Source organism: Pyricularia oryzae, chromosome 6 (assembly GCF_000002495.2).
Source record: "Pyricularia oryzae 70-15 chromosome 6, whole genome shotgun sequence".
NCBI lineage: Eukaryota > Fungi > Ascomycota > Sordariomycetes > Magnaporthales > Pyriculariaceae > Pyricularia > Pyricularia oryzae.
In genome coordinates this window covers 400,711-425,484 of record NC_017853.1, presented here as the reverse complement: position 1 = coordinate 425,484, position 24,774 = coordinate 400,711, and the positions used below count along the sequence as shown (strand labels likewise).

Sequence of the window (24,774 nt, the reverse complement as noted above, 5' to 3'; positions counted from 1 at the left end):
ATGATGAAAGCTTGAGCTTTTTTTTTTTTGACAGGATGTTACTGTTGATTATATCGGGAACTACAACGAGAAGAAGATAAAACCGCTAGCGATATACAGCTCAAGACACCGGCCCCATTATTAAAAAATATAGAGATGAAATGATGAAATCATGCACAGATCCCAAAATGCTTGATGTTTTTATGTACCAATCGGATGAGTATCTCATCCATGACTGTGTATATGTACTCTGAAAGCCTGTCGTCTGATTTCCCCTCTTGTCGAAGACGCCAGCTTCCAATGAAACGTTTCTCTACAATGCAAGATGTAATGCCGCAAGGGTTGTAAGAACCAAGGTGACGACCGCTGATGAAATAGCCGGTACCTGCATGGCCCTACCACCAGCGTTCTTCAATTTGCTGTCGGGCGCCGACGCACTCGCACCGGGGGGCGGCGAACCCTTTGCGCCTCCCCCACCATTGCTTCCGCTTCCACCGCCCGCACCAGGAGCCTTCGGCGACGCGGTCGTCGACGGCGCAGCGGCGCCGGCCGTGCCGGCCGTCACGGCCGACACGCTGCCCTGCTTGAGCGGACAGGCGCCCTGCAGGGTCCTCAGCGACGCGACCGACGCGAGGGCGGCCGGGGTGCTGCCGCAGTTTGTGTACTGCGTCATCCAGACGCAGTCCGAGTCCTGGTCGAATACAAAGTACGCGCTGCGCATAAAGGTGTCCCCGAGCAGGGTGAAGCTGCTGTGGCTGCTCAGGCCCAGCACGCAGCTGTTGCCGAACTGGCGGATCAGCTCCTTGTAGGGAACCTTGATGGTCACGCCGTCAAAGGCAAAGTCCATGGTGCCGTTGATGCCGACGAGCGAGCAGTCGACCGGCCAGTAGCCGCCGGCGTCCTGCTGCATCGAGCCAAAGTCGGACGCGACCGACTTTACCAGTGCTTCGGGGAGCAGCGTCAGCGTGGAGCCCGTGTCGAGGAACACGGGCATGTTGGTGCCCGGGTAGGTCTTGTTGCGCCCGGACGGCGGGTGCAGCGAGATTGACGACATGTTCACCCAGTAGCGACGCACGCCGTCCGGGCTCTGAGCGGCCGGAATAATGGGCAGCCTGGCCAGTCCGCCGGCGAACTTTGACGTGTCGACTCCACCAAACACCACCGTGCCCTGCTTCTCGTCCTTGCCACCGAGCGCCACCGAAAAAGCGCGAGTCTTGGTGACGTTCTGCGCCTTCAGCTCGTCTATAAAATTGCGGTACCCGATCGCCTGGCCGACGCCGTGCCCGATGCCCAAGATGCCCGCGTTTTGCGTTTCGCTCGACGTCGCCACGCCGAACTGTGCGCTCCTGACAGACATGTTCGTCCCTGGGATCCCGACCGTGTCCTTGACATATGATATGTTGGCCGACCCGATTCCATACCTCAGCGTGTTCGTCGTGCCCAGCCTCTGCACCGTCGTCGATTGCGCCGGGTCGTAACTGCCGCCTGCCCTGCAAAACTGCTGCTCCCCAGCACCATCGAGGTTGTTACATGTCGGATTTATCCAGAGCTCAAAGGAGCCAGTGTCCAGATGGACCAAGGCCTCCTGGGCAGGAGTGCCAAAGGAGAGCTTGGTGTAGTAGCCGACATCAAACCTCTGGTCGAATGGAACCTTGACGGCTCGTTTCTGGTACTGCTCTGCCTTGCTCATGTGCATGATGGGCATGTGTAAGCATCCCGGGTCGTGTGGCTCCTGGGCGGCTTCGAGAGGGCCTGCGGCTGCAGCCACCGCGAGCAGCAACAGCCCGCGGATGGATGTTGCGGCCATAATAGGGTCGGAAAAAAAGGGAACGAGAAACTATATGCTACCTTGACGTGCGCATCGGTCCAGGATGGTCAAATCGGAATATTTTGGTGGTATTAGACTTAGGAGAATGTCTCACGGGGTAAGATCAAGCCAGTCTAGGGAGCGAGGAGCCAAATCAAGATTCGTCAAACCCGGTATATCGACAATAGGAGACAGTAGTAAATTTGAGTGGCAAGCGCAAAATGATCGTTTCTGGTCGTACACTTTTTGAAGCTTTCGTGGATTCTGTCCGAGTATCGGCGTCTAAGCTCCCTCAATGATGGCCAGCCAGGAGAAGTGAAAAAGAAAAGGATAAAAAAAAAAGGAACAAGAAAAAAAAGCAACAAAAGAATGTTTGCCGTCTTCAAACGGCAAGCAATCTAGAGAAGAATAAAAGCAATAAAAATGAGTGTGTATATTAAAAAGACAAAAGGTTAAGAGAAGCCGGGGACGATAATAACAAAAAGAGAGAGGATTGGAGAGGATCGCCAACCAGCAGGAAACAAAAAATCGGCCAAGAGATCCAAGCCACTACCAAGAATATAATAGTTAAACAGACACAACCCCCCAAGAAAGACCCCAAGCCGCTGGGCAGGGCGGCCCTGGTAGAGGAAACCAAGCATATTTCGCTTTGGTGGTTGACGTCGAAACAAGCCGAGACACTTGCAAGCGGGCCCCAAGGGTCTGACGTTTGGTAGACTAGACAGGGGTTGGACGACTTCGTCAACCCCTTTGCTGCGCAGCCCCATCAGCAAAGTGCACGCTTGACGATTCAAAAGGTAGGGTGTGTCAGGGCTACAACCTCGACAGACTTGAGGGGCTTGTCATAGGTTCTGCTGCAATATACCTGCAGGTTTGACGGGCTTGATGGGTTTGAAGGAAACAGCCCTACCGTCTGAACAAGTTGTCATTTGTACGTTTGCTGCTTTGCGACAGCTTTATTGTTCCCACAGCAGCTTTATTGACTATGACGACGTTTGTTGACTTTTGAAGCTGCTGCGCGCTCAAAAGCAGTTAATGTGCATCAAGCTGGCTGTCAATCCGTTTCTTCGATTTTGTTCGGTTCATGATGTGCAGGTGTGTGCACACACACTAGATACACAATGCATTACATCGTTGTGAATCCTCTGTCGGCCAAAAGACATACCGTAGATCAGTCAATCATGCAAGTAGTACTGTACATTCCAAGATCTTTCGATCGGAACACGCACTTGACTAGGTAATCTGTGACCAGCGTGACAGCCTACCGGGCGGTCTGATTCAACAGTAGAAGAAACAAACAGCAGGCTGGATACCATTGCACAAGAGGCAAGGCAAAGGCATTGTACACAGATTGTTCGTGATCGTCTTTTTCGCACCGCCAAAGAAACTGGACAGTGTCCTGCGACACGGATACAAACGGGGAAGAAGGTAGATCAAACGTGACAAGACCAAGGGTTTCAGCGGGCACTCAAGATCTTGACCAGGGCTTTTAGGCCTTTTTGACCAATCGTACGCTTGACATTTCTGCCCCTCGCTCCACCCCTACGTAAGCATTCTCACCGCCTGCCTCATTGTGATTATTTGTTGCAGGGGTCAGCACAAAGAAGCAAAGCTCCACGTCCCCTGAGAAAGAAATCACCTTGGCAAACCTAACGTACAGTACTACGGAGTATTTTACTGCTTACCTTTTATGTAGGTAATTGAATAATTACTTATCTCATCAATTGGAGTAGTTTACAGGGCTTGAACTGAACATGTCATTCAGCTCAACACGATTGGCGGATTGTTGCCGACCAGATGCATGGCACATCAATTTTGAGCAAATGATTGATTCGAACGTCCTATAGTGCCTTGGAGAACAACAGATCAGACCAGACTTGGCTTGTTTGGTGTGGTGCGATACCTTTTTTTGGTCAATACCAGGAGTTGCCCCTCTTTGGTTCAAACAGCATTCTTTATGCAAGCCTTGAGGATCTTCCATCCCCGCACTCATTCTTGTGCAAAGTCCAAACCATGGTACAGGGTAGGCGCGAATTCATGACGAGCAATAATGAAAGTTGGGCAAAGATGACCCAAGTCTGTTGCCTTGTCCGCCGCATCGGTGATAAAATCAAGTAGAAAAATGTAAGGTGAGTCAGAGTGAACCTCTGCCTGCCCGGTTAACAAAGACAAAATGCCGTGCGATTGATGATTCAAGAACCGTTCGCAGGGCTTGAATGACTGGGAAAGAGTTTTACTGGTACGCCTTAGCGGGCGAGTTTCTCTTTGTCGTGCGACATGTCTTCCCTCTAGTCTGTAGGAGCCAAAAATAGAGCCGTTGAATCAATCAACTTTGACAATACACACACCATCCCGGAGAAGCCCAACCTTGCCCAACGACGCAAAATGTCTAATTCCACACCACCACCACCACCAACAGCAACCAGCCCAGCACCCGGCACGCAGCCGCCTGCACATCCCGACAGCCCCGTCTACAACTTTACCATTTCTGACCCCGACACGGCAGCGACGTTCAACGTCCCCGCGTCGGCCGTCATCGCCGCCCGCAAGGCTGCGAACCCTGCCAAGGTGACGTACAGCGCGCTCGGCACGGGCGCAGTCGTCTTCAACCGCGCCCGGACCGCCGTGCTGCTCGTCCAGCGCTCCGTGGGTGACAGCATGCCGAACCTGTGGGAGGTGCCGGGCGGCGGGGTGGACGACTCGGACGCCACGGTCGTGCACGCGGTTGCGCGGGAACTATGGGAGGAGGCCGGGTTGACGGCGAGGCGCATCGGGGCGGTGGTGCCTGCCGCGGAGGGCGGGCCGGCCGAGTTCGTCTTTGCGACGAGGAGTGGCAGGATCGTGGCCAAGTTTCATTTTTTGATCGAGGCGGACGGAGATGGGGATGACGTCAGGCTGGATCCCAATGAGCATCAGGCTTGTGTCTGGGCGACCGAGGAGGAGTGCGTGGATGAGAAGATGCGGAGTGGGCTGGAGATACCCTTCACCACAAAATCGCAAAAGGCAACGGTGCTGCAGGCTTGGAGGATGATGCGGGAGGGAAGAGATGGTCTTGGAAGTGCCGAGCACGAATCTTAGATCTTATACTCAGTGCGTATGTGGCATTTCAGTGGTAAGCTGCATTCATCCTCAGTCTACAATATGATATCGCACCCTGGCCCTACTCCGATAGCAGCCGCAGGCTACGATTTCTAGACTATTTTCCAGCATGCCGAGATGTTGAAAACCTCTCTCTCGATTCATAATCTTGCCTGACGTACAAGCAGCTTGGCCAAGTTCTGTATTAGGAAACCTCAAGACAGTTCCGGTCGCCCAGATACCAAGCATGCACTGCAACATCCGGCTAATTGTTCGAATGTCTACCTAAGCAAATGCTGTGTTACAACATCGGCTTTGTTGACCATAATTGCCAGACTTCTCAACCAGATTTACTTTCTTCAGGTCACTAGCACATCAATCCAAAAAGCCTTTGCGTTGGGTAAATCTGTCATCACCTCTGTCATCACCGGGTTAGCAGCAGAAGACCCCCGGTCTTGTTCAAAGCTACAAGAGATATAGTATTTCTCTTTGTGTTAGTGCGGCTTGTTAATCGTCAATAGGGAGCCATCCACCCTATATTAATACCTGGAGCGAAACCATGCATCTTGTTTGTCAGAGTAGGGATGAAGCCTTGGCAATACTACTGCTTCTATTTTACTGGGCACGTGCTGTCAAAGCATCACTACCATCGTCATCTCAGTGCGCTTGGATCCCAGAGGGACCACTCTCACTTGAATGGTCATCCAAAAACATTTGCCCAGCAATAGTCGACGATGTGGCAGCCTCGCAATCTGGAATCTGGGAACCCTGGGCGTCTCCTCCGCTCTGCGACCATCCACCGGCATCTCAGTCACGAAAGTCCAAGTATTGCGTTTATACACACACCTCGTTCGCCGGCAGCCATGGAATGAGCATCATCACCACGCCCGCCATCGCCGCTACAGTCGCGCCGCTCGTCCATGGCATCGACCCAGCCTGGACGTCTTCCAAGTCGAAGTGGCTGTCCAGGACTGAGCCGAGGGATCCCGCACCATATGCGGTAGTGGATATTCCCAGGAAGGGCAAGGGCGTTGTGGCAACCGCAGACATCGCCAAAGGTGAACTGCTCTTCCGCGAACGGCCGGTGCTGGTCGAGACGATGGCTCGGCCAAAGTACATGGGCCCAAATCACCAGAGCAAGCTGCTCGAACGAGCGTGGGCAAGGCTTCCTCCGTCGGAGCGCGATGCAGTCTTGGGGCTGTCGCACCACTCCGGAGCGCATGTGCTGCGAGGGATCATGGACTCGAACACATTTGGCATGACCCTGAGTGGGGTTCCTCACTCTGGGCTGTTTCCCAGGATTTCAGTATGAGATATCCGTCAAAGTATTCAGCGAAACACTGTAATATTTATCAGAGGCTAACCAGTGTGTCTGGCTGTTTGCAGAGGATCAACCACTCCTGCCGTCCTAAGTAGGCAATCCTTTAGTACTACATCTTCTGCCTAAAGATAAGGTGATAAGCTGACAGTAAATTCTGGATATCAAGTGTATATGTGCGATATACTCGATCCACACTCGAATTGGAAGTTGTTGCATATAGGGACATCTCGGCTGGCACGGAGCTTGGCGTTAGTTGTAAGTCGAATTTGCAATAGATGCCATTTTGCGCACAGCAGATAATGCTCAGCCTCGGTACACCTGTCCATGTACGTCTACTTACTCATTTCGCTCCTCAGACACACCACTCAACATGCTCTCCCGCGACCGTCGCCAAGTCCTGCTCGGATGGGGCTTCAACTGCACCTGTCAGCTGTGCAGCGCACCCTCCCACATCCTCGAGACCTCGGACGCCAACAGGCAGGAGGTACAGCTCAAGCTGGACGAGCTAGATGAAGCCCGGCAGGCCACACCCGGTGGCGGCAGAGATACTGTGGAGCGCATCATGCAGGAGACTCTTGCACTTATGGATCACGAAGGCATGGAGGCGCAGCGGGGCGACATTTATGCAATTGCAGCTCAGGTACTGCTGGACATGGGAGATCGAGATGGCGCGATATATTATGGTCACATGGCGGTCGAGGCGCTTGGGGAATATGCCGGGATGGATAGTGAGAGGACGGAAGAGGCTGTTGTGTTTCTGGATGGGCTGGATGAACATTGAAGATGGAAATGCCCAATGGAGATATCTCCAGGCTCGCCTATTCAGGCATCACTTTTGGAGGAAAGCCTTGCGCCAGCTGGACTCTAAATCATGACTTCCAGGCGAATCATGCGCACTGGCCCTTCTAGCCCTGCGATAGATAGGAGCATGGTGAAGGATGCAACTTTTTTTCTTCTTTCTCTTTCTTTTCTTTAGCGGTTTCTAGTTCCCTCGCTCACTTGGAGCTAAATAAAAATAGAGCTATGGGGTTACCCGATAGATCAAAAGCTTATTCTTATTCGGAGGTTAATTCCTTCTAGCCTACCCATGAATCCTTCCAGCCGGCGCGCCACACCAAACAAACTAGGAAACCACATGTCGAGGGCCAGTAGTCGGCGCGATCGCCCCCCGGCGCCCAACCCGGATGCCGGAGTCCTTTGTCTGCTTCCTGCCATACCGCATCTTGTTGCCACCGCTCACGTCATTTTTATGTGCGCCGCTGTCAGTCGGCCGAATTGATGAGAATCTAGGCGCATCCCGATGCGCAAGCGTGCAACGGCATTGACGTGGTGCAGCCCGACTCAGTGGTCCAGGCTGGAATTGGTAAAGGAGAGCGAACGACCACGACAAGGTTGCATATTAAGCAGCTAAAAACCAAAGTCTAAACTTGGCATGATGCAAAAGCGTCGACATGAATACTGTACCAGTCGGGGAAAAAAAACGCTAAATGGATTGTTTGCTGCCAGTGTCATCAATGCCAAGTTCCAACCCGATTCCGGAATCAAATGTGCGGGGAGGCATCGTCGCCTGGCTTTTGTGCCGCTTTTGATCGTCAAGAACGGGTCGCGATTGCGTAAAAGATTCAAGTTTGCCGGCTGAACAAGGATACATGGTAGACACTGAGATTTGGGGACACCCAATGAAGCTGTCTAAAAATCGATGACTTTGTCACCAAGCTTCAAGTCCCCCCACGGGCCCCCGCAACATTCGTAGCGCAGTAAACAAGGCTGGTTCTAGTTCTAGGTAGTGGTCAACCCCTCAGTAGTACAAAGTATGTTTGCAGTATGTCGTCGAAAAACATCGGCCATCACCATTGGGTCACACACACAAGATCCGTGCCGGCACCTGGAGAATTTCGACTTGCACATTGAGCTTCCGATGCAGAAAGCGTGACGCGTCTTTCTTGTTCCGTTGTCGGTCCCCTCCGGTCATATCCGGTCAAATCAATTTCGGCGATCCCTCGGACCCGTGGGTTCCCTACAAATTCATGACTCGTGCTCCGCATTGTCATTTCCAAAAGTAGTGGGCTCTCGACTCCGCAATCAGGAGCGATGGACCAAACGGAATGCGGGGTCTCCTTATCTGAGGCCTTTTGGACGTTTGGCAATGCCCCTAATGTTCCCTAGCCACTTGTGGGGTTGATATGGATGATTTGAGGGATGGGTGCCCGCCCAGCTGGTAATCGATTGTGCGACCACTGGAAGTGGGTGCTTATCTGGGCGACCTCGCTGGGCTGTCAGGTCAGTGGGTGGTCGCGTGAGTCAATCAGTGCCAATCGGGCGCAAGCTCGACCACAGCAGCTTACTACTGCACAAGATAGGCCGCCAGTGACGACACCTTTGAACAACCAAGGCCAGGGTTGGGTCGCGCTTGCTCGGTAGCGTCCCACACCCGCTGATACCTCGTAGCTGATACTAGATAGATAGACTAGGGCTTCCCGGCTGCTCGCTGGCCGCATGCACCTGATAACGAGCGAGATCCAGCCAAGAAGACCAAGCAGCTCATTCAGCTCGCTTCCGCCGCCAGTCACCAGGCCCTGTTCATTCATTCCTGTCGTGCAGACTGTACTGCATACATAAATAAGAGCGCGTCACCAAACTTGTTCGCGTCGTCCCATTTTCGTCTGTTGGTTTCGTAGCACCACCCAACCCAACAACCAGTTGTACTCCTGTCCCTCAAAACAACTTCCCCCCGGTCCCCCTGCCCGCGCGAACAATGGCGTCGGATGCCGCTTCCATAGCCAGCGGCCCTGCCGCCCGCACCGGCGCACGCCGCTCTGTCGACGCCAACGCCGACGATGCCCTCGCAAAGATGGGTTACAAGGCCGAGCTGCCGCGCAGTCTCAGCATGCTTTCGGTTCTTGGTCTCTCCTTCGCCATCATGGCCGTGCCATACGGTCTCAGCACTACCTTCTACATCAGTCTCGCCAACGGCCAGTCAGTAACCATCATCTGGGGCTGGGTCCTCCTGTCGCTCATTTCAACTGCCATCGCCGCTTCGCTCGCCGAGATCTGCTCCGTCTACCCTACCGCCGGTGGCGTCTACTACTGGGCCGCACTGCTCGCCTCGCCTGAATGGGCTCCCATTGCTAGTTGGGTCACCGGCTGGCTGACTCTCGTCGGCAACTGGACCGTAACACTTTCCATCAACTTTGGCGGCGCTCAGCTCATCCTCAGTGCCATCTCGCTATGGAACGAGGACTACGTGGCAACGCCGTGGCAGACCATTCTCATGTTCTGGGCCACCATGATGCTGTGCTACCTCATCAACGTCTTCGGATCCAAGTACCTCGACCAGATCAACACGCTCTGCATCTACTGGACAGGTGCCTCCATCGTTATCATCCTCATCGTCTTGCTGGCCATGGCGCCCAACAAGCGCGACGGTGAATTCGTTTTTACGCACTACGACGCCTCGGCTTCGGGTTGGCCATCGGGCTGGTCCTTCTTCGTTGGCCTCTTGCAGCCGGCCTACGTGCTGACGGGCTATGGCATGGTGGCTTCCATGTGCGAGGAGGTTCAGTCGCCCGAGCGTGAGGTGCCCAAGGCAATCGTGCTCTCCGTTGTTGCCGCCGGTATCACGGGTCTTGTCTACCTCATCCCCGTCCTCTTCGTGCTGCCCGACGTTTCGGTCCTCCTCGCCATTGCCAATGGCCAGCCCATTGGCTATGTCTTCAAGCAGGCCACTGGCAGCGCCGCCGGCGGCTTCGGTCTTCTCTTCCTCATCCTCGGCATCTGGCTCTTCGCCGGCGTCGGTGCCCTGACTGCTTCTAGCCGCTGCACCTACGCTTTTGCCCGTGACGGTGCCATCCCCGGTTCCAGCCTCTGGAGTCGCGTCGACCACCGCTTCGGCCTGCCCCTCTGGGCCCTGACTCTCTCCACCATCATCGACTGCCTGTTGGGCCTCATCTACTTCGGCTCCTCGGCCGCCTTCAGCAGCTTCACTGGTGTCGCCACCATCTGCCTGTCGACTTCCTACGGCCTGCCCATCCTCGTGTCCCTCTTCCAAGGGCGTCGTCACCTTGCCCACGCCAGCTACTCCCTCGGACGCTTCGGCTTCATCATCAACGTCACCACCCTCCTCTGGATCGTCCTGGCCATCGTGCTGTTCTGCATGCCGACCAACCTGACCGGCCTTGACGCCAGCACCATGAACTACGCCAGCGTTGTGTTTGCTGGCTTCGCCCTCATTAGCCTCGTGTGGTACTTTGCCTGGGGCCGGAAGCACTTCTCGGGCCCGCCGATTCTGTCGAGCGCAGCCGCCGATGGCGATGTTGGTGTTGTTCGCGGCCAGGCGGTCGATATCGAGTCCCCAAAAGATGAGAAGCTCAGCAAGTCGGCCTCCCCGGACAGGGAGTAATACTGCCGCGTCTTGGTCTGAGCAGAAAAAAAGAAAGATACCCCATTTGCATGTTGTAATTTGTATAACATAGAATAGATTAAATCTTTTTGCATAAGCCAAAATACCATTAATATTTGGCTCACCAGCATATTCTATCTTTTGTTGTTTTGCCCTGTGATTGTAGTCGAGAACCTATGTGATAAACAAAATTCTAACTATGTCTAGAACGTATCGGATCTTCAGGGCCGGCACGACGTCTCTTGTGTCACTTCAAGACGCAATATTCCAATGTATGACCTACCAACCGTGTTCATACCAATATCGTAATACGGTCCGATATAATAAGATTCGCCTGATACGGGATGTGGGAAGCCCCTTTTTTTATCACTTAACCACTTCGAATACGGGTCAGGGTGCGCCCTGAGCATTCCCCTTCGGACAGGAAATCGCTTGGCGCCCAAAAAGTTACACAACAGGGCCCCTTTTCCCCTTGACATCCAAAGGCTGCCCGACTATCCTATGTCGACAATCTAGTTCGACTCTACTGCCGGAGAGAAAACAGAGACGCTTTGCTATTCCTAAGGATGATTTCATTTGGCAGGTACCTATCGCCTAGGTGAGCTATGCAACGGTTGGGGTAATGCTCATCTCTGTCAGCGCTTAAACGTGTAGAAAGAGTAATCTTATCAACTGCATATATTGCATGTATAGTAACGCGCTTTCCCGCCGCGATGTTTTGCCCCAAGCTAAGCCCATCGTTGTTCCCTAACCGAAGCAGACCATCTATCCCGAGTGTACCTTACCTACATGGAGGTATACAAATCAGAACGAAACATGCCCCCTCATGTTATATGGAGAAAACGAAAAGCATGACCTATCAACCCATCATGTCAGCATAGCCAGCATAAAACCAGAGACGATTTAGGAAGTATTCCTAACATTAGTCGACGTCATGCGCGGGAACATTTCCAACATGGGCGCTGAGGTACTCGCCTTGCAAGAGGAAGAACTACGCAAACATGACATAGTCCAAATCCAAGTCGGCGAGCGCCTATACACCACGACGCGAGGAACTCTTACGTCCGAGAGCGTCTACTTCCGCCACTTGTTCGCCGATCCCGAAACACTTGACAAGAAACTGTTCCTCGACGCAGACCCGGGCATGTTTGAGCACGTTCTGCGCTACCTCCGACACGGCACCATGCCGATGTTTTACGACCGGGCCAAAGGCCACGGCTTTGCACGCTACCGGACACTGGCAGTCGTCTCGGAGTTTCTGGGCATTGCGAAGCTTACCAGCTGGCTCGTGGAGGGCAGATATGTCGATTTGCTGCGGATACGCCGGTCTGTCGAGGTGCACCGCGAGGTTGATGCCGAGAACCTGACTTCGCTGGCGGGCGGTGAAACGCGAGCCGGGCTTGACAAGACGATTTTGCATCCGCGGTGGGCGATCAAGAGGGTGTGGGTTTGCCCGTCTTCGACCCCTGGCCATGACCAAAACCCAGCTGTCTGCAGTAACAATTGCCCCGGCCAGGGGGGAGACGGGGAAAGGTGGTGCGAGGAGTTGGTACTTGATGTGCTGGTGGTCAAGCAGGAGCTTGTTCTGGTCAGTAGCTGGTGGACGATGCTGGGAGGCGAGACCAACGAGGACTGCTTCTAGTCTTCACCGACGGGGGCTTTTGCCGGGACTCCTTCCTATGCACAACTTGGTCTTCATGTGCCCGTCAACCCTTGACTCCTCTACTTTCTGGCAAGCAAATGTCCGTAATGCTTTTTTTTTTCTTTTTTTTTTTTTTTTTTTTGGTTCATCATCGTGGGTATGACGGGATGCATGCGCAACTGAGACACTTGGTTCGGAAAGAAATTCAAGGTAGAGATAGCTTAGGCAGCGAATTTCGATTGTCAAGTGTGTAATCTCTCAAGCATCTAGGTCTAGGAGCACGTCAATTCTCGCATGGAACTTCTTTGTGCATGCTGGCAGCGAACTCAACCTACCCTGAATCGCAATCCGACTTGTTGCTACCTGGCGAGGAAGGTGCAAATCAATGCCTTTCGAATGATCTGGAATTTAGTGATTGTCGCTTGCATCCACGTGCGAATTGAAGTGTTTCTCTGTCTTTGTTTGTGTCTTCGCCCGGGGGCAGAATTCACATTCCAGGGGAGCCCATTTTGGTCAATGCAACCATTGTTCGATGGCCGATTTCGTCGACGACAAACATGAAAAGTCAGTCCATTCAACCAGAGTTTCTTCTTCTCATTTTCTTTGTGATAACTCTGCGTAGTACCCACCGCATTTAATTGATCTCATCGTTTCCGAGGGCTTTTCTGCTTTCAGAATAGCGAACAAACGATGGCGCACCTTCCCATCATGTTTCCCGAGTGCCTTGTCTCCCGAGGAGCTTTTCGTCTCCGCCTCAACCTTCAACGAGAAGCCATGGACTGACCCTGGGGCTAGTTTTCTGGTTGCTTGCGGATATAATACATGCTTTCTTTGGGACAAGTCATCATGTCGGTCATGTGGCCCCCATCAAAGCCATTATGGCTTCCTGCCGAACTGCTTTGTCCGTCTTGGCACAAGATGATCCCCAAGCCCCTTTTCGATGGCCTCTTGTTACATCTCAAGCTCTTGCTCAGATCTGAGCCTTTTCACTGGTCGACTGGACTTTTACTCGGCCTACACATCTCTAGACATCTTGTCACTTCGACTGGCATCATCCCGAAACATTACATATTTGTAAACTGCAGAGACGGCCACCATGGCAGACCACTCCACCACCCAGGACACCTTTAGTCGCATTGAAGGAAGCCCTACCAGCTGGGATCTGCCATCTGAAAATGACTCTGACGCGGGCGACGACTATTATGGGGACATGGACGGGCTAGATTTCCAATGGGACATGTTGAACCGCGACCTATGGGATTTTGATGCAATGACTATTGCTATTCGGCAGCGTTACCTTACCGAAGTTTGCAGACTCCCTCCCCAGCCCGCTCCAAAGAAGCTCGGGGATCTCCCCTGGCGTGCAGATCCCAAGCAACGTACGATTGGCAACCAGACGGAGTTTTACGAATATATTCCTCTATGGACCGATCCAGAGTTTGAGACGGACAGAAAGAATGGCCCGAGGTACTTCCAGGGTAGCCACCTCAACAGGCTGTATCCGGCGCAGACCCAGGATAGTCTAGCCCAGTATCCCACCGAGATGGCGAAGCGATTTGGAATTTTCCCTAAACGAACAGATGGCCGCTCAAGACTGTCTCCAGAGGATTCTACATCAAGACGCTACCAACTAAAGAACGGTGATTGGGTCGACGCCAGCGACCTGGACAGATTCCTAGAGGAACATTACTTCATGTCAGAAGTCGCGCAAGCGTCCGGGCAGAGCATCGAAAACTACATTGAGCACCAGGCGCAGAAGACCGCAACATCTGGAGAAGAGCACCCAACACTCGAGATGTGGCAGCTATGTCAGATGCACAACGCAGAGCTCAAGAAGGATGCGGATTATCAACGATTTGTCTTCAACGGCTATACAACCGACGAGGTAAGCTTTTGAGTGCTTTATCCTGCCAGTCTCAAATTTCATACATTTACTGACTCCAAATCTACTTTTACCTTCCATCAGTTGCAAAAGCTAGATGTGCTTGACTTCAGTAATGATGTCTACTTTGACCTTGCAGGACCTCTGCATCCGTAAGTCAACCGCCAGTGATAAATGGTTTGATGTTAGAGAGCTACTAATACTTATGGCGGCTTCTCCAACAGTATTCTTACTCGAGACAGATGGCTTCCCGCACCACCAGCTCACTCAAGTACAAAAGGTTTCCCTCGGCAGTACTATGAGTTTAAAGACAAAAGTCAAAACTACCATAGAGGACTGTGGACAGCGGTATGTTGGATCCCAAGGTGCCTTCTTCTACCCACTCAAGCATTTTGCAATCCGAATGTAAATCTCAAGATATCTAACGCCCCGTCTGTCTCCGCCGACTAGCAAGACGACTTTGTCTGGGATGCCCTGCAACCTGCCCTCCAGCTGCTGACACGCATCTTGAACTCGAACCTGCCGGTCTGGACTGGCCTTCTGGATTTATACACACGTCTTCAAATCGACCTCGACCGAGATCCGTGCGCTGAATTGTTCAGGGATGAAGCAAAAAAGGGTCTCCCAGGCACGTGCAGCAATGCATGGCACACAGAAGCCCACCCCTTTAGTACTAAGAGCTTTCCTGAGCTTTTGAGGCTTTCCCAAAGCGGATTCAACGCGTCTGCCTGGACGAGGGCGCTTTTGATCAAGTCGCTTCAGTTCCAAATACAATCTTGTAATCGCTTTTCTGAAGATGACGACCCAGACCCTATGCGCGGAACATACGGCTTCACAATCAGACATGTAATACGTAACAAAATGCGTATATTGATATCGATCGGTGCAGAGTTGATCTGGCCGCTCCTTTCGGCTCATACCTCCAACGCTGAAAAGAGAGCATGTTCATTTGCACTTGTGTCGGTCATACTTCACGAACTTGGGGTAAGTTTGTTTTTTTCATTATGCATGTTGAAACCTCTATCAGACCATGGCACTAATTCTTTCACGCTCCTCTTTCGTCTCTTTTGATAATCTTCAGCACGCAATAGTAATGGCGCAGGGTTCAGCTACTGATCACCAGCCGAGTCTTGACTGTGTGGCCGATCCCGCGAAAAGATATTTGCTAAAGCAAGCATGTCACCGCTTGTTCAGCTCCTTGATCGACGACCCCTTTTTCGAGGATGAGCCCTCAGCCGAAGTTGGATTTGCTCTAGAGAACCAGGTTCGTGCTTCACCCGAAATGCTAGTCAAAAATCCCGAAACCGTTCGCTGACAAACGACTTGTAGGTATTTGGTGGTATTCTGACGCACGCTCTACGCTCAGCATCCGACCTACAACCAGTGCCCGTACATTTGATAATGACACAGCTATTCTTGCAATCTTGGCCTCTCGCAAGGCGTTTGGCATGGATAAAACCAAACAAGTCTAAAAAGCTGCTGCTGAATCCGCCACCGCCGACGGTGGACATGAAAAGAGCCGTACCTTTAGACACAATCACCAAAGTATTTTCCCAATCGTTTTGGGACAAGGATTTTGCGAGGTATGGACCCGAGTCCTTGAAGGTTCGGAGCGGCCGCGTGGTAAAAAGGCCTCCCATCGCCCCACCATTTTTTGCATCGCACTGGAACGTCTACGGACCACATAGAGGCTTCTTCCTCAGGCAGGCGTACAACGCCCTGAAAACCTCGGGATATAGCACCATAGCGTATTATCTGGAGAGCAGAGCAAGACAACGTGGGATAGGCATTGCGACGAGACGTCTCTGGCATTACGAGCATAAGACCTGGCCTGCTATGGCCAAGGAGTTGGATCGAGTTGCCAACGAAGTGCACCAGGCAGTCACGAAATATCTGCCATTGTTCGAAGATGCGGTAACTTCAGCTGCCGAGCAGCGTGTTTTGTATGCGGATCGGCAGCCAATCACGCCAGGCACCAATAATTTGGTCAGCTTTGAGGCCTGGGTCGAAAATGTCAAACAGTCTAGATCTAACAGCTTTAGCTGCTTCGTTGGCAAGCTGATGCAGCTACACCGACTGATGGTGACAAGGTTCGAATACACGCAGACGATGCTGTGTACCCTGACCACGCTGGAATCGGCAGACAGGGACAAAATCCGGCGGAAACACTTTGGACGACTGGTAAATGTACTCCACCATGTTCCGTTTCGCCTTGCGACGAAGCTCGTCGTAGCTGTCAAGTCGTTGGGCCAGCTCTATCGTCTGCGCCATGAATCTGGGCCACAACTGGGCGACTCGGCTTTGCGAACCAAACTGCAAGAGGACATCGCGGAACTCAAGAGGCAGGAAAAGTTGTTCCGTACGCTCGAGGGGATGTTTCGCAATCACCTGGGTCCGCCTACCTCAAACGAGTATTCGGGGGAGTTTTGGGGTCCGGAGAAATTCATCGCCGTGACGAGCTTCAACCTTGCGACTGAGCCTGAGATCTTTTTTGAGGCGGCTCGAAGCGACCTCGAGAGATTAAAAGACCCCGATGTGATCCGGGTCGTTGATGAAGTCTTCAAAATCCTAGAAGCGTCTGAAGGGATCAATGAGAGTGCAGCCTCGCCCGCGTTGTCACTTGCTTCGACGGAGTCTCCTACCTCGCCCCGTGGAGGATCGGGATCCGGGCCGGGCTTTCAATTACAGCCAGGGGAGCCATCAACGGGCGAATCTACGACTCAATCCAGGAAGCGTAGATGGCGTCAGACCGAAGTGGGGACCGATGCTGCGGGTAATGAAACTGGTAAGTGATCCCTTGATTGATGTTTCCTTGTTGCTCTCCATATCCAGGGGGGCCCTTTGCATGGAATATTGATCAAGATACTTTGTCTTCATGGCGCTAATGGTAGAATTTACCAGGTCTTCCACCGTCAAAACGTGTGCAGCTACTTGACAGGGCGTTAGATGCACCATTTGTTCAAGCTACTGAGTCCTGTGCGAACAACAGGAAAGCCTTCGAGGCATCCAATCAGGTGATGATAGATCCAGGCGAGCGTAAGTGCCCCCGAAATTCCCCAGCGCTCGCATCACAGAATGATATAGAGAGCCTGAAAACCTCTACATGCACCAAGACTAATGATTGAGCCTTGTCCCCTTTTTGGCGCTACCTCACCAGCACCAGCAAGCTTCAATACCAGCCAGCCGCCCCCGCCGGGCATGATCGCATTCCCGGATCCCAAGACGGGCTTTACCCAGTACGCTTCGGAGTCGCGGGCCGCGGACGTGGGCCCCATGATTCAGCAGGCTGCACAAGAGAGGGAGGCATCGGCGGCACAATCTCGACAGGCTCTGGTCGACCTGGAAGCGCTGGCTCTTGATCAGCAGCGTATGGAAGGGCCGCTAACGGCGGACGAGAGGGTGGCGCTCTCGAACCTGCAAAACCGGGAGACCAACTTTGATGCATTTAAACAGAAGGAAAAGGTGATTCGGGCGTTTAAAGCGATTTGTGAGGTTTTCAGTGGGCAGGGCGATGATGTGGAAATGCAGCTTTGAGGTTTTCTTTTCTCTCCTATGTTTTAAGGGGTTTGTTTTGAAGTAGTTATCTTCATGAGGCGGGCCAAGTGGCGCGCAGGAGCGAACGGTTAGGTTTGGCGTTGGGAATTAATTCAGTTTGCTTGCTCTTTTTTGTTCGGTTGGTTGTTTGGATATCGACTTTTAATCTTGTGGTCACAGGGGCTTCTCCTCTTGTGATAAAAAAAAAGCAGTTCAAGTAGAAGATGGCGACTGATGATTTTTTTTTTTTTTTTTTTTTGTAGTCAGTGTTCCCTTCCCTGTCCGTGCTACCGTCTCTACTAAAGATGTCTTTGGATATAAGGTAGGTAAATGAGGGGACGAATTTGATGAATTGAAGGAAAAAGGCAGGTAATCGTGTTGCCGGTAGCGTAGGTACCCGTCAGTACAGCAAAGTGCCGTACCATAATTTATTTATTACAGTGTGCCACAATACAGTACACCGCATGGTACTTCGTAAGTTACCTAGGCATGTACCGGCGAAAATAGTACAGTAGATGGGTGCATAAGCTGGCAGCTTTCCAGGTAAACGCCAATCCCCGCAATCACCCTTGCGTCGTGCCGTTCCGGGGAGGGCATCCACCAACATGGAATGCTAGTGGGGGAGGGGTGTAGCTTGGAAATATCCCGATTGGGTGGTCAGGCCAAATACCAAATCCTTGTATGTCAAAGTGGATCCCTACATGGCGTTCGTCCGAAAACGGTTCATGGCACGTGGATGACACCACAGTTTCCATGTCCCTGTTTTCGTCGCATCCCCAGCTTTCTTTGTGTTGAACCATTGTCTTTGTCTTCTTTGATATCGATCGCATCACCTGCATAAGCCATGCATGCAACAGCAAATCTCCGCTCAACAACCCCTTTTATTGCTCGTTTGCAGATCTGCCGCCTGCCCCGCTACCGGTCAACTGTGGAATCCAGCGCACTTTGGTTTTCTTTGACCGCCACAGCATGTCGCGCCTCGCCTCAAATCGTGGGTTAGAAACCACGGAGCATCCGAGACACTTTTTTTTTTTTTGCTTTGTCGTGTTTTCCTGATGCTTATCAAAGACATTTGCATGCGGCCCGCCGCACTGCTGGATTGGGCTTGATGGATGATCTTCGTGCTAGGAACGAGCAAAAAAGCCCTGCGGTTGCTTTTTGGGACTCGCTTTATCACAATCCGAGAGCAGCATGTGCCGGCTAAAATGACAATGCTACCCGTGATAGCTTGTCGCGGAGCTATTCTCACAATTCACTCATCAGATCCTTTCTTTTCACCCGTTCTGGCCTCGTCGATCAAGTATCAAGGATGCTTGCACGCTTTCGGCAATGGAACGGCGTCTTTGTCCCTCAGTGTAAGCCCACTTTGCTTGTATATCCAACTCACGGAGGCCCTCACTTTGTGTCATGGCCAGTGATTTGCAATTCTTCGAAACAGCTTATGCAGCTGCTATCATATCGCAACCTTATCTGATATATCTTAACTCATATCATTGCTTTCATGCCCATCATGGCGGCGAACAAGAAGGATGCCGCCGACCTCTTCCGCCAAATCCAAACAGATCCCCGTGGTCAGGCCGAAACTCGCGCGGATGCGGATCGGCGAGACCCGCCTGAACCGCAATGGAGCCATACCCCAGATGATCGGCTTGATGACCAGCTGTGGAACACCCGATTTGGCTCGCTGTTAAGCTGGGACAAAGTCGAGTCCTTGATCCAGAGGAGAGGCGCCACACGTGCTCAGTACCATAGCCACATCTCGGCCGGCACGGGCCAATGGGTACTTCCCGAGCCCCGAAAACGCAAGATCGCCGGACAAGTAGACCACTACGAGTATGTTCCCGCGTGGAGCGACCCCGACTACGAGTCCGAGGAGCGCAAAGCCGCGCGGACCACGGCCAGCTTCATTGGCAGACAGGTTCCAGGCAAGGGTGACAGGCCTCAATCGGTCGAGCCGACGCAGTTTGCCAAAAAGTATGGAGTCTATCCTGGGCGTGACGACGGCCGGTCTTTGCTGTCGCCCAAAAATGCGACAGTCAAACTCGACAACAACAAGGCCTTTTGGTTCAAGAAGAAATGGCAACGAGAGGTCAACAAAGAAGCTCTTGCCCATGTCAGGCGGGCTATCTTTGAGCCACAAAGGGACCCATCGAGCCGGCATCTCGGCGACAACAGAGAGTTTCGCAGTTTTCTTGAAGCCAACAGCCAGACTGTTGCTCGCGGCATTAGACACACTAAACAACCTGGGGCCTACCCGCCGGAACTGTTCAAGGCTTGTCTCGAATACCATACCAACTTGAAAGACAACAATATCCCCAGGGACTATCAGCGCTATATGTTTAGCGGTTTCGATGTCGATGAGGTCAGTGCCGATTGCAAATTTACTTCGAAGCGCACTCCGTATACCGAAAAACTACTGACGCTCAGACCTTTATGACTTTTAGCTCATTGATCATGGTCTGTTCGATTTCAACAACGACGTCAGCTCGGAGTTGAATGTCTTGGAGCTCCACGGGTCAGTTTTCCCCCAATGCCTACAAACATCTGGCCCTTATGTTCGCTTCTATCAACAGTAATGCCTAACTCTTGCCTTTTTTAATACCAGCCTACTCCTGCGCGAAAAGTGGAAAACACTTCATCCAATCGCTGCCCCTCGAGATCAACCTCGTCAATACTGGAGATTTCTCGACAAGAATGGGAATGTCAATGAGGGAGAATGGACAGCCGTACGTGTCATTAAATATTTCTTTTCGCTCCTCGCCCTTCCTCGGCACTCATAGACTATCTGCTAACCCGGTATTTATGCTGGATCTCAGTCCGACGACCGCGTTTGGACTGCTCTGAAGCCCGCCCTTCAAGTGGTCTCCTATATATTCGAGATTGACCCTCCAGCCTGGAAAGGGTTACGGAACTTGTACACCAGGTTTCAAATCGATCCACGTCGTGACCCTTGGAATTCGGTCTTGAGCACACAGATACCACCGCCCGCTTTCCAGGGTCGGGTGGGCTGGGAAGCGTTCCCCAATGATGACCGGTCCAGATTTCCGGGTCTGGCGGCCTTGCACGCGGCGGGTATCAATCTCACTAAAGGTGTCGAGGAGATATTCAAATTTTGCCTCAGGCTCAGTATCGGGTCATGCCACCGCGGGAAGAATTTGCCTCCCCATCTGCGAGAGCCTGCGCATGGTATGAGCTACATCCACGAGAACGGACCAGCCCTCAAGGACACCGAAATTCGAATCGTCATTGGAGCAGAGCTTTTGTGGCCGCTACTTTCTCCAGATACTACCGAGTCGGAGAAACTCAGTTGCTCGTTTGCCGTGGCATGCACTCTCCTTCACGAATTTGCGGTATGTTTCCTCCTTTCCCGTGCTTCTAGTATCTCCACCTTCAATCTCCATGGCACTAACTAACCACTCATCCGTGACACCTGATCAGCATGGTGTTGAGTTGGCATGCTCTTTGCTTCCCAAGCATACAGGCGCCATCCCGGGCCTATTCCCAGCAGAAACTGCTCATTTGGCAGCACTAGGCGACACTCTATTCGGCCAAAATATGGAGCCCATAGCTGGCTGGACCAAGGATGACTTTTACCAGCCTTTCTTTGAGGACGAGCCCGTTGCAGAACCTGGGCACGCTCTTGTCAATGATGTACGTATCCATCTCATACAAGTAGTGGCCCTTATTTGGTGCTGCACGAAGCTACCAGGGTATGAATGCTAACATGCCGGCGTGATTCGTAGATCTTTGGAGGCATTGTCAACAAACTGCAGCCGTACTTGAGCGCGCCAATGCCCGAGTCCTTGAACCTGGCGATGACAGACCTGGTCAGCGAGCAATGGCCACCTACACTAACTCGCCCTTGGTTGAGAAGCACAGAGTTCAACCCGATTCTGCTCTCAAACCCTCAGCTATCCTTTGCTGATATGCACACGGCTCTGCCATTCAAATCCTACCTGAAGTATTTCCAAAGGTCCTTCTGGGAGCATGAATGGCCAACCTGGGGATACGAAGCATTGAAAGTCTACAGCGAGGGAGACCTGCATACAAGGGCCACGGGGGCCCCAAAAGCCACGGTGGAGCCTGTGTCCGTGCCAGAGGATTTGCTCAAAAGCACTTTCGGCGTGCATAGAGGAACTTTCATCAGCCATGCCTTGGACATCCTGGACAAGTTCGGATACCGCGATATGACCCAGCATCTCAAGTTCTTGTTGAGGGTTCGACTCTGCCAAGAGTACACCAAACGTCGCTGGCACGTCGAGCGCAGAACGTGGCCCCAGATGCGCAACGAGATGGACGACTTGGCAAAGGAGCTCCAAAAAGCAGGTGCCGATTTTCTCACCCCCTTTGAGGCAGCTCGGGGCAGCGAAGAAGACCTAGAAAAGTGGTACCAGGGCAAGGTGGACGCGGGCGAAATAAACCCTCAGGACGATATTGATCACAAGACAAAGGCCGAAATGTGTTGCGAAAAACAATACAAGGCTCTGCTTGCGAAGCTGCGAAAATTCGAGCGGCTCTGCACCACTCGTCTATGCTATTTCCAGTACTTGGCCCGCGAGTATATCACGCTAACAGAGGACCAGCGGGAGGTGCTGGACCAGAGGCATGGCGTCCAGATCCACAAAGAGATTAATTGCGGCGTCACATACATATGCAAGGGGGCGAAACTCGCCGTGGACGCCTTGGTCGAACAGATGAGGTCCCATGATCCCATAGGCGATGTTCCTGTGGGCGATCTCGAGGCCCGGTCGAGGCGGCTCGAGACCATGATGCAACTCCTCATAAAGACCAAACATGTCTTCATGGCCAAGCGGAACCCGCAACAAGTAGCAAGTCAGTGGCCCGTTTTTACCACGATCAACATATGGCCGAACACGCCCATCGACTGGAGGCGTCTGGCGGCTGTCCAGGATTGCGAACGGCTTGCGGACCCTTATCTCATCCTCATCGCCCAAGAGCTCCGCAACCTGATTGGCAGCCAGGCCGGGCTCGGCTTGACCGCTTTGCGCCCGGCCGAGTTGAGGGTGGCTCAGAGAGCAATGCAGGAGGGGAAGCTGCTCTCCGAAGATACCGGTGACGACGCTGAAACGCCTAGCCCGACTTACTCAGACACCGAAGATCAGTCGGCCGTCAACGCCGATGAGACCCAAGGCCCAGACCCTGCAAACACGGCTGGCCAGGGGTCCAGTTCAGCCACAAGCACTCCCGACGCGGCTGCCACTACTACCAACCCCACTTCGACCAGCGCGCTCAACCCTGCAGCACCAGTCTTCACTTCATTTGCGGCGACTTTCAATCCCATTTTGCAGGCCGTCGACCCCTATATGCAGGCTTTCAACCCCTTTGCGAATTACTTCGGCCCCGGAGGCTACCCTGCACCTGATGCGCCTCCTGCAGCACGCAATGATCCTATGGACTTGGATGATGAGTGGCTCAATCCTGACTTCCTTCCTGACGAATAACCTTCTCCAGAACCGAAACCTCTGGATCTTGATAATCGAAATCCTCGCAACAGGGGTTAACAAGCAACCCCCACTTTGTGGCAACATCCAGCCCTATTTTCAGTCTTTGCGTGTATCACTGTATTTTATTTTTCATTTGTTGTTTTATTTTTTTCTTTTCTTTTCGTCCGTTTGCTGTTTTCAAGGAGTATGGGTTATCTTGTGTATGCCAGGAATTTGTGGCAGGTGTAGGCCAAGTGGCTCGAGTTTGTCTGTCAGAGTGTGCTTTATCAAATAACAAGTTCGAAAATCGCACTGACAGAATGGGTTACAGAGTGTGGGTATCTGACTTAATATTCTTTTTTGTTTACAACTTTTTTTTTCCAGATCAAAGCAGCCCATATTCGAAGATGATGTGACCTTGTGTGAATCGTCCAACCTCAAACGCCGCGCCAAAGACAAACCCAAAAACAAACAAAATGATCGCAAAAACCAGTTGGTCCTCTTTAGAATGCTGGCTTCCGTTTCCTGCCAGTGTATTTTGAGCTCGCCTTGACGACCTTGCCCTTGCGCTCCATCTGCTCCTTCTTCTTGACGATCCACGCCTTGCCGCCCTTGCGCATGTCCCTCCCAGCCTTGGGCTTTCTCGAAACGTCCAAGACGTCCACATTGTCCAGCCCCTTGACCACGTCTGTAATGTCGCCGCCGCTGCCGTCGTGCGCGCTGCCTCCCACCGTCAGGACCAGGTAGACCTTTTTGTTCTTGGTGTCGGGGTCGTCCTCGAGCAGACCGGCCGCGAAGCCCGCCTTCTTGGCGGCGCCGGCAATCATGTCGCGCTGGGTGTCGTTCTTGGGGTAGAACTGGCAGACGGCCCTGCCGCCACGGCGCAGGCTCGCGTACAGGCCGTTGAAGAACCTCGACAGCCGGCCGAGCGGCGACGTGTCGCTGCTCTCGGCGTTGCACAGCCACTGGATGGCGCTGATGCTGATGGCGGCGTCAAAACTTCCGGCGCGGAACGGCACCCCCTGCCCAATGTCGGCCAGCATCAGGTCGCCCGCCACGTCGCGCTGCAGCGCCACGTCCAGCATCGACGGCGACACGTCCATGCCTATCCACGTGTGCGGCCCGCCGTCGGCCGGGTCCTCGGCCGTCAGGATCTCGCCCGACAGCCCGCTGCCGCAGCCGACGTCAAGGATGAGGGACGGGGAGGTGAGTTCGAGCAGCTCCAGGGCCCGCCGCGTCATGGCCGCCTGGATGTTTTGGATTCGGGAGGACGTGGTGTACTTTCGTGCTTCCGTGTCATTGTAGTGCACGTCGGCCGCGCTGGAGATGGGAGGGGAGTGAGTTAGTCGGTGCTATGGCCGGTGGCGGTGGCTTTTTGGGGAGAATGCGCGGGGTAGGGGGATGGCGTACAGGGTGTCCTCGGGGCGCGACATGTTTGCGGCTGTTTCGGGATCTTCCCAAGGTGTCAGAGAGCTCTATTTGGTCTCTCTGGAGGCTTTTTCAACCGAACGGGGATCTACGGTCGCTTTGGGCCTTTGTATTGTCGCCAATGGGTGTGCTCAAGAAGCCTCGCATCGCATTTCCAAAGGCGGTGAGCACAAAAAAAAATAAATGCCGTTTTGCGGGGTGTGGGAAGCTTGTCATAAGGGCTTATCTTATCTTTTAGTGCAGGGGTGAGTTAGGTAATT

At 52.9% G+C, this 24,774-nt stretch overlaps 8 protein-coding genes across 8 annotated transcripts; 6 read left to right on the top strand and 2 right to left on the bottom strand.

Moving 5' to 3' along the window:
- Nucleotides 1-31: 31 nt before the first annotated feature.
- MGG_08698 (candidapepsin-8) lies at nucleotides 32-3,188 on the bottom strand. Its single transcript, XM_003719234.1, has 2 exons — nucleotides 3,016-3,188; nucleotides 32-2,931 (listed from the first exon to the last, which is right to left on the bottom strand). The coding sequence occupies exon 2, from the start codon at nucleotides 1,784-1,786 to the stop codon at nucleotides 293-295; it is 1,494 nt and encodes a 497-aa protein (XP_003719282.1). The 5' UTR covers nucleotides 1,787-2,931; nucleotides 3,016-3,188; the 3' UTR covers nucleotides 32-292.
- Nucleotides 3,189-3,959: 771 nt separating this feature from the next.
- Nucleotides 3,960-4,864, top strand: MGG_08699 (uncharacterized protein; the record flags this gene model as incomplete). Its single annotated transcript, XM_003719233.1, has 2 exons — nucleotides 3,960-3,964; nucleotides 4,213-4,864. 2 exons carry the CDS (start codon nucleotides 3,960-3,962, stop codon nucleotides 4,862-4,864), a joined length of 657 nt encoding a protein of 218 aa, XP_003719281.1.
- An 868-nt stretch (nucleotides 4,865-5,732) lies between these two features.
- Nucleotides 5,733-6,966, top strand: MGG_08700 (uncharacterized protein; the record flags this gene model as incomplete). The annotated part of the gene is made up of 4 exons (XM_003719232.1): nucleotides 5,733-6,170; nucleotides 6,251-6,276; nucleotides 6,406-6,440; nucleotides 6,542-6,966. 4 exons carry the CDS (start codon nucleotides 5,733-5,735, stop codon nucleotides 6,964-6,966), a joined length of 924 nt encoding a protein of 307 aa, XP_003719280.1.
- Nucleotides 6,967-8,374: 1,408 nt separating this feature from the next.
- Nucleotides 8,375-10,712, top strand: MGG_14115 (GabA permease). Its single transcript, XM_003719231.1, has one exon. It carries the CDS (start codon nucleotides 8,941-8,943, stop codon nucleotides 10,582-10,584), a length of 1,644 nt encoding a protein of 547 aa, XP_003719279.1. The 5' UTR covers nucleotides 8,375-8,940; the 3' UTR covers nucleotides 10,585-10,712.
- An 827-nt stretch (nucleotides 10,713-11,539) lies between these two features.
- Nucleotides 11,540-12,226, top strand: MGG_08702 (uncharacterized protein; the record flags this gene model as incomplete). The annotated part of the gene is made up of 1 exon (XM_003719230.1): nucleotides 11,540-12,226. One exon carries the CDS (start codon nucleotides 11,540-11,542, stop codon nucleotides 12,224-12,226), a length of 687 nt encoding a protein of 228 aa, XP_003719278.1.
- Nucleotides 12,227-13,322: 1,096 nt separating this feature from the next.
- MGG_08703 (uncharacterized protein) lies at nucleotides 13,323-17,642 on the top strand (the record flags this gene model as incomplete). The annotated part of the gene is made up of 8 exons (XM_003719229.1): nucleotides 13,323-14,111; nucleotides 14,193-14,260; nucleotides 14,333-14,456; nucleotides 14,559-15,092; nucleotides 15,190-15,372; nucleotides 15,438-16,893; nucleotides 17,010-17,144; nucleotides 17,272-17,642. The coding sequence occupies 8 exons, from the start codon at nucleotides 13,323-13,325 to the stop codon at nucleotides 17,640-17,642; spliced, it is 3,660 nt and encodes a 1,219-aa protein (XP_003719277.1).
- Nucleotides 17,643-19,028: 1,386 nt separating this feature from the next.
- On the top strand, nucleotides 19,029-23,569 carry MGG_08704 (uncharacterized protein). Its single transcript, XM_003719228.1, has 6 exons — nucleotides 19,029-20,004; nucleotides 20,087-20,157; nucleotides 20,248-20,368; nucleotides 20,459-20,992; nucleotides 21,081-21,293; nucleotides 21,386-23,569. Exons 1-6 carry the CDS (start codon nucleotides 19,144-19,146, stop codon nucleotides 23,102-23,104), a joined length of 3,519 nt encoding a protein of 1,172 aa, XP_003719276.1. The 5' UTR covers nucleotides 19,029-19,143; the 3' UTR covers nucleotides 23,105-23,569.
- Nucleotides 22,811-24,698, bottom strand: MGG_08705 (methyltransferase). The gene is made up of 2 exons (XM_003719227.1): nucleotides 24,497-24,698; nucleotides 22,811-24,406 (listed from the first exon to the last, which is right to left on the bottom strand). The coding sequence occupies exons 1-2, from the start codon at nucleotides 24,517-24,519 to the stop codon at nucleotides 23,590-23,592; spliced, it is 840 nt and encodes a 279-aa protein (XP_003719275.1). The 5' UTR covers nucleotides 24,520-24,698; the 3' UTR covers nucleotides 22,811-23,589.
- Nucleotides 24,699-24,774: the final 76 nt, after the last annotated feature.